Source organism: Diplotaxodon limnothrissa, linkage group LG16, assembly GCF_057381915.1.
Source record: "Diplotaxodon limnothrissa isolate DT_005_m linkage group LG16, D_limnothrissa_male_GT1.1, whole genome shotgun sequence".
Lineage (NCBI taxonomy): Eukaryota > Metazoa > Chordata > Actinopteri > Cichliformes > Cichlidae > Diplotaxodon > Diplotaxodon limnothrissa.
In genome coordinates, this window is record NC_140611.1 from 29,973,930 (window position 1) to 29,981,999 (window position 8,070).

General features: G+C 39.6%; 1 protein-coding gene across 2 annotated transcripts; it reads right to left on the reverse strand.

Moving 5' to 3' along the window:
* Positions 1-2,644: 2,644 nt before the first annotated feature.
* Positions 2,645-7,579, reverse strand: LOC146616448 (serine/threonine-protein kinase pim-1-like). Of its 2 annotated transcripts, none has more exons than XM_085375042.1 (9): positions 7,543-7,579; positions 5,315-5,557; positions 5,028-5,180; positions 4,812-4,906; positions 4,639-4,686; positions 4,317-4,535; positions 3,083-3,263; positions 2,826-2,996; positions 2,645-2,736 (listed from the first exon to the last, which is right to left on the reverse strand). In XM_085375042.1, the coding sequence occupies exons 1-9, from the start codon at positions 7,577-7,579 to the stop codon at positions 2,645-2,647; spliced, it is 1,239 nt and encodes a 412-aa protein (XP_085231168.1). The 2 variants fall into 2 exon arrangements, with proteins under 2 accessions (XP_085231168.1, XP_085231167.1); XM_085375041.1 differs by lacking the exon at positions 7,543-7,579 and adding an exon at positions 5,961-6,021.
* Positions 7,580-8,070: the final 491 nt, after the last annotated feature.

Genomic DNA, 8,070 nt, shown 5'->3' on the forward strand with positions numbered 1-8,070 from the left:
CAAGCACAAAAAATGGGCTGTAAAAAAAAGAAAAAATATCTGAACAATAGCACCGACTTTTAAATAGCAATCAAGCCCAATAAACAGTTTCTTTTGTTAAAAGAGGGGCCTAATGTCCTCCACAGTTATGTGAGATGATAAAGCCATACAGAAAATGATTACTTCAAGATATAGCTGCTAAAAGTCGTTCTACTACCGAATTATGTGTATGTATCCTCTCTTGATTTATTTCCAAAGTTTACTCACTTGATTTGGATTACTGAATGGAACCTAATCATTTTATTAATCTATACACACAGAAATAGCCACACAAACTAAATTAGTTGGTCAAATTTTATTCAGACACTTGTTGAAATAATCACACAATGTAGTCCTTCTAATGACAGCAACATACTGTTGTTAGGAGGTGGTGGGATTGTCACATGCAGTGAGCTAGCATGATTTACTTAAAGCTGATGTGATTCCCAGATTGGATGAACTATTTGCATTTTCCTCATCATTATTTTTATTTTTGTTTTCTGATTGCTGATTGGTAGTGGTTGCCAGAATTATGCTTTCGCTTAAAATACAGTGTTAGCTACTAGTGCCTCAATTTCTTGGTTGTCTAAGAAATTCATCCTATCAGAGCCTTCAAAAACAAAAAATAAAAACAAAAAATATACTTTACAAAACATAATTCCAATTAAAATAGTTAGCTGGGTAAAATGCCACATGTTTTATGTCATGGTACAGTTAGTGCGATTCTTGATTCTTATGATAAAATGTAATTATATTTTAATCCCACAAATCTCTTTTTTCTTTTTATGAGAGCTCACACACTTAAAGGATATGCCAAAGTCACACATTTTACAACAGCAACCTCATTTTATAAATGCAATACACTAAAAAACAAGGGGAATAAAAGCAAAACATTAACGGTGTGTTCACACTGAACGCGATAGACGCGAACGAAAACGCCCCAAACGCCCCTAATTTGACGCGTGCACATTCGCACCTCAACGCGTGACCAAGAAAAATCCATCGCGCCTCAAAATTGCATATTTTGACGTGCGTGAACCGGAAATGTGGGAGGAAGTTGTGCCAGACCGGTATCTTTGTCAGCTGTCGAGCTAGCGTTTGAAGAGAGAGTCTCCCTTCTCTATTTACTGTGCAGAGCAGAGCAGCGGCGTTAAGGACGTCCTCGCCGTACCTGGGTCCATCAGGTCCTCCAGACGCGTGAGCAGTTTGGTGAGTTTCAACACTTGCTCCAGGAGCTGCGCCTGGATGACGGCCGATTTCAGCGATATCGCCGTCTTCCCCTCGCCCAGTTTGAGGACCTGCTGTCCCGCGTTGGTCCAAGAATCGCCCGCCTAGACACCGACTACAGGCGCTCAATCCCACCTGCAGAGCGCCTGTCCGTCTGCCTGAGGTTAGTAAAAGTGTTTAATACGGTAGTCCTTTATTGATACCTGTGCTAATATGCTAAACTATCGTTTATAGACCGCTAACATGGATGTGCTATGCCATCAATGAATGCCGTTGGTGTTTACTGATAGCAAACTGTGGTACGGAGACAACTGTTTATAATATTTCTAGTGATACTCGAAATGTCTCATCAAGTCCTGATTTAATTCAATTTATGCTGTTATCAGTGTTTGCAACGATAGCATGGCTGTGGTGCCATATGTATGCTCTCGGTGTTTGCTGATATCAAACTGGTATTAGGACCAATGTAGGTTAATCTTTGTAGTGATACTCACTCCTTTTTATTTAGACCTGGTTTAATTCTGGTATAGTTGAGTATTTGTATATAATCCCTGCAGCTGTCAGACTCTATAACAGGGGTCACCAGCCTTTATAAAAACAGAGTTAGATAAAACTGTGAACAGTTTGGTTCATCTTTAGTTAGATGGTTCTATCTTGATAAGCTATGTCTTCTCACAGATTCATTTTTCAAAAATATTAATGATTTAAGCAAGGAAAGGGCTACATGTCAGCATACAACTCTTTATTTCTATTAATGTCTTACTTCATTCCTACCTGATTGACATGTTTAGGAATTATGAGTGATTGGCTCACTGTAGTTGTAAAAGTTGCTACCAATCAAATTATGATATGTTAAAGTTAAAACAAAACACAACTGTTTAGTGTCATTTTTGTTGTAATTGATGTCTGGTTTGTTCTGTTCCCTAGTGATGGGTAGGGATGGGTACCAGTATCGCACCGGTTCTGACCCTTGAAATAGTAATAACACAGTATCCTCAGCAAAGATGAATTAAACAAGTTTTATTTTAATGGAAGTTTACTTCAAGTCTTCAGATTTTTACTGTCTTTTATTTGATTACTTTAAAGTATATGATTACATTAGAGTAATTAAATAAAGACAGTTTTGATGGAGCTCCTGACCCAGCCCAAGCTCTCTATGAAGACGAGGAAAAACTCCCCTGGGGGGGCCAGATTGACGGGAAGAAACCTCGGGAAAGCCCATTCAAAGAGAGATCCCCTTTCCTGGGATGGCTGGGGGGGTTACAGGAATTCCAAAACACTGAAATTTAAAGTGGGCCAATTAAAAAAATTATTTCCTGAAAAAAAGCAAGGTAATTCATACATCACACATAAATGATAACGTCTGAATTGTGTGTGTTTGTGTGTGTGTGTGATATGCTTATCTCAGCCACGTGTGATGCTGTAGCTCCTCCAGCGTCGGCCGCGTCTCCGGGACTTTGGTTAAACACGCGTCCAAGAAATCCCGGCAGTCTGGAAAGAAAGGAAAGAGAAAAAACATGAAGATGATAGTTCCAGTGGTCCAAGCCATCAGTCAGTCTTGAAGTGTGACGTTTTCTTACTTTTGGACAGATGTCTTTTGAATTTCAGGCGCTTTTTGAGGAAGCTCGTGGTGTTAAAGTCTCCCGCATGAAGCGCTTCGTACAGAACCACTCCCATTTGCCATACCGTGGTGGGTCCACACCTGTAGCAACTGCGCCCGTACCACTCGGGAGGGGAGTAAATTTCTGTACCTAATAAACAGACACAATTGCAATTTCTTCTAAAACAAAAGGCGAAAATTGTGACATCTGTGAAGAGCAAGAGCAGAATATGTTACCATAGAAGACGCGGTACTGCGACTGCTCCTTAACAAAGCAGCTCAGTCCAAAGTCGATGATACGAACACGCGGTACATCTGAGCCGGTCTCAATTAGAATGTTCTCACTCTTGATGTCCCGGTGAAAGATGTGTTTATCCTCCAGGTGCTTCGCAGCATCAACCAGCTGCTTCAGAATGACCTGGAAATAGAGCAGGGCGATATGACCAAAAATATTTATCAAGATATACATTTGAAAAGTTGCGATAACGATATAACTGACGATATAATTGACACTAGACAAAATACTTTACAACTCCACAACTATTAGTGCAAAAAACCCCATCAATGTATTTTCACTTAAACAAGCAGCTGTTTTTTTATGTCCATTAAAGTTATATAAAAATGTAACAGTGCAAATTCCTTGCTGACAGTTTAACCAAAAGGCATTTCCAGTGGAAATTGGCCGACATATCCTCAGCATAACCATGTATAATATCCACAAAACTTAAAAAGAGGTTATACACACACAATACGGTAATATAATGTTGAGGTGCAGTACGTATCACTCCGCGAGGCGCCTGCCTACGATAGCCGTAATGCTCCGACAATCCATCGAGCGGTGCTGCTTTGTAGCTTAGCAAAGTCGCCGTGTACATAAAATCGTTTTGAGGTCAGTAAACACAACCAGAATTCATACATAAGTCACACGGGATTATAAGGGGCACTGTCGAGTTTCAGAAAAATCAAAGGATTGATTTTAAGTGTGCCGTATTTTCCAAACAACACGGTAATAACGACGCCCCGCTAGCATTCGCTCCCAAAAATTGTGCTTTGTTGTGTATCTGACGGACGAAAGCTAAACCAGTTCCACACCACTAAAGTTGCAGCATTTTTACAAACCAGTTCTGGTTCATCCGTTTCATTCAACGATCCACTTTCGCTCTTCTCATTGTGCGTCATCGTTTTGAGGTCAGTAAACACAACCAGAATTCATGCGGCGTCACCGCCATGTGCGTATGTAAACAAAGGCACTGCGCATGCGCGTTTTACCCATATTCTATCGCGATATTTCATTTTCCTATCGTTGCCCAAAATTACCCCGGTATTACCGTGAATGGTATGATATAGCCCAGCCCTACCTGGAAACGATGAAAAAGACAATAATCAATCAATGGGTTAATGTTTCTCTAACACTCTGTGCTTTGATTGAATGATGTACAGTCTAAGACTCTTCTAAAGCAAGTCAACTTGCCTTGGCCTTGTCCTCTGGCAAAAATCCTCCATTTTCTTCTATATATTTATCCAGGTCCACAGCGGGGACAGGTCTCTCCATCACCAGGATCAGCTCTCTGCCAAAGTCAAACCACTCCAACAGAGACACTGGGGCTGATGTTTCCACTGATCCATCTGCTTCAGCTGCAAGCTTCAGCATGATGGCAACTTCCACTGACACATTCTTCCCGTTATCATCCTGAAATATTTCAACAAAGTGGATGATGAGGCACAGACGTTCCACAGGTGAACGCTGCATGCAATCCACTAATGTAAAAGCAATTCAAGTCTTGCATATTTACCTTCACTTTGCAGTACACTTTCCCCTTTGGGATGTGTTTGATGGCCACCTAAAAGACACAGGGCATTGATGAGCATTTCCTCAGTATGACATAATTAAAGGTGTAAAACAGCTTACGATATTATCCCTTATCTGCGTTACTGCCTGTCTTACTACCACCATCTGAACACTTACTGGTAAATGATCCTTTATGCGGTAGCCAGCAAACACTGCTCCACACCCTCCTTCTCCAAGCCGGTGCTCCTCCACGTATCTCGCTTGGAAGTCACCTAAACAGACAAACACAAATTGGGTTTTACTACAGCTGTCACACAAATTACTCTCTGCTGTACCCTAAATGTTCATTTTGCTCTTCACCTGAATATAAAAGCCAAGCTGCTTGCTACTTACGTTTCTGTTCAGCCACTGACTTTTTGGCAACAGTTTTGGTTTTGTCCTGGTCCACTTTCTTTTTCTTAGGTGGGTCCCTGGTGTCTCCCGCAGCTTTCCTTTTGCCAGCCTTTTTGTTTTTACTGCAGCTCTCTGAAATCTCTATGCTGCAGTCTGCAGATGTGGAAAACACCAAAAGCACGTCAGCTTATTAGATAATAGACACAAATATCTCCCAAACACTAATATCTTCAAACTAGCAACCAGATGTACACTTAATCTACCCCTCACTCAACTAATTAGCCTACCTTTACCAGTGTCCAACCAGGAAGATGCCTGCCCCTTGTCACCGCTCACATGGTCAAGAAGTTTACGCTTCTTTGCTGTGTTGGCTGTCCCCGCTTCATCTTGTTGGACCTTTCGCTTGACTCCCCTGACCACATGAGCATCTGAGCTGGTGGAAGGACCAGCCTGCTCAGTGACCCTCCTTCTTTTTATGGGGGTCGTTTTTTCAGGACTGGCCTTTCTTTTAGCCATCCTGCTCTTACAATCTATAAACAACAACAACACATTAGTGAAAAAGAGCGCTCGACATCAGGACTAGAAGGATTTTGATGTCACTGAATTTTTAATTAGTATTGCTTACAATATAATAACAAGTTTATCCTTTTGATAAAAAACACACCAACACGAGTCCATCTACTAAGTCTAGATACTGATGACACTTGTTGCTCTGTTTTCACTGCTCAGTCCAAGAATAAACTTGTCACATTATTTTACCAAAAGACAAAGTGCCCCAGTAACCTTTCTTTGATTAGACATGTTGCACTTAGGTTAGTTTCAATCAAAACCAGGATTTAAATCCTCTAAAAATGAATCGTTTTATACACAGAGCCTCAACATTGTTAGAAATGTCGATTCTGTTATTTGGGGGATTTTTTTTTTTTTACTTACTTTGATCTCCTGGATCTTTCTTATCTGCCTCAGTCGTAACTTTTCTTGTTTCCTTTTTCATCTGAATTTTTTGAGAACTTTTAAAATAGAAAATGTCACCTTAATGAGTGAATAGTCCTTCAAATGTCTGGATGCTTGACTTTTCTAACTAAGCTGTATAAGTCAGTTCTGTAAGTGAGCTTTAAAAGTAAACTCCGGAGACTATGGCAACACAACATTAGAACCTTGCCTTTTAGTGACATCACTAAAAGGCAGTGTCCCAAGTAGTTTAAAGAAAAACACTCTGGCAGACAAAGCCATAATATTTCATATAATTCAGTAATTTCACATTAAACTTTCTTTCATTATCCTTTCATTATTTGTTTAACCCTTTAAGACCTACCATAGAACCAAGTTCGCCAGAGCTTACTTTATATTTTTACATGCTGTAGTGCCATTTTTGGGAGCATTTCAAGTTGCTATACATCAATACAACTGTTATAGCCCATATTTTAATAATATGTATGCATTAAGTCCATAGTAACTACATTAATTGCAAAAAAGTGCAACAAACTACAAAAAAAATTGAAAATCGTTTTTGGTTTTTTTTAAATATATTTCTACTTGGAGAAATTTAAGAGGCTTATCCCTCAAAACTTTAAATACAAAAAAGTTGCAAAAAATAGTTTACAACAACAGGAAATTTATTTTGAGTGTCTTCATAGTTTTATTTTTGAGATACACCAATTTTTACATACTGCAGGAATAACGAAAAACAATCCTATGATGCAAATTTGCAAAGAAAACAGCATGTGCATCAAAATAAACTATTTTAAGCAGTGCAATTCGAGTTCTAAGCATCCCAGAAACTATTCAGAAAAGCATAAAGTCAAACATGACTTATAAAAACACCAGTATAGGCTCTTAAGGCCTACAAGTAAAAAACTACATTTTCCGCGAAAATGACGTCACTTCCGGTTTCGGGCAGGAAATGGTGGACATGCGATCGTTCGCGCTGACGTCTGTTTCAATGTGGGAAGTGTTACGAACAGCTGATCGGATCGGCAAAGCGTGTTTCTGGAATATTATGTTTTTGTTCCCGCAAGCGCTTTTATGCAATTTTTGCAAAGCTATATGTGTAAGGAAACCATGACCTAGGACAAGCCGATGGCATAAGATTTAAGTACAACTCTGGTTTCATATGCAAAAAAAATTATTGCGCTAGCTTACGCGGTTCCCGGTTCTACAGGGATTTAAAAATAGTTACGCAAAACAGAGCGTGCCTGCTCCGACCGGCTTTAAAGGGTTAAACATGTAACAATCGAATTGCATCTTTCCATTGCCAGCCATCTCATTTTGTACAAATCCAGCCAACTCTTCCAAGTTTGTGTATTTTTTAAACCCTTACAAGAATTGAAATGTGTCCCAAATATCTGTATCCCATCAGAGGCAAGTTTCCTAAAGGAGAGGTAGTAGCTGCTCCACCATAGGACCAGTAGGACCTCCAGCACACAATGAACACTTAATTAACATTAACACATTTATTAAAACACAATTTTAAGCAATAACCCTTTTCTTTTAGTGTGTTTCAATTTGTTCCTACCGCGCCATTGGAACGGTGTACTATCCAGTAACAGCATCCAGCTGGCAGAAGCATACACCTGCAGCAAGGAGAATCTACCAGGCAGGATAGCGCAGCGGAGTCATCAGATGAAGTGGTTCATCCAGCAGGAACAGGATACCAAAAGGGGAGAGAAAAAACACAGAAAGCATAGTCATGACTAACTCAGTGTCACTAACAGCTCATCTAGCAGTCTTAACATCATAAGGATACAGGCTGGTCCATATAAAAAATATTAACAGAAAAAAGATGTACTTACCTGGATGATTGAGCATGTATCAAGACAATGAGTCATTTACTTTAGTAAAACTGTAATGCAACAAGCACAAAAAATGGGCTGTAAAAAAAAGAAAAAATATCTGAACAATAGCACCGACTTTTAAATAGCAATCAAGCCCAATAAACAGTTTCTTTTGTTAAAAGAGGGGCCTAATGTCCTCCACAGTTATGTGAGATGATAAAGCCATACAGAAAATGATTACTTCAAGATATAGCTGCTAAAAGTCATTC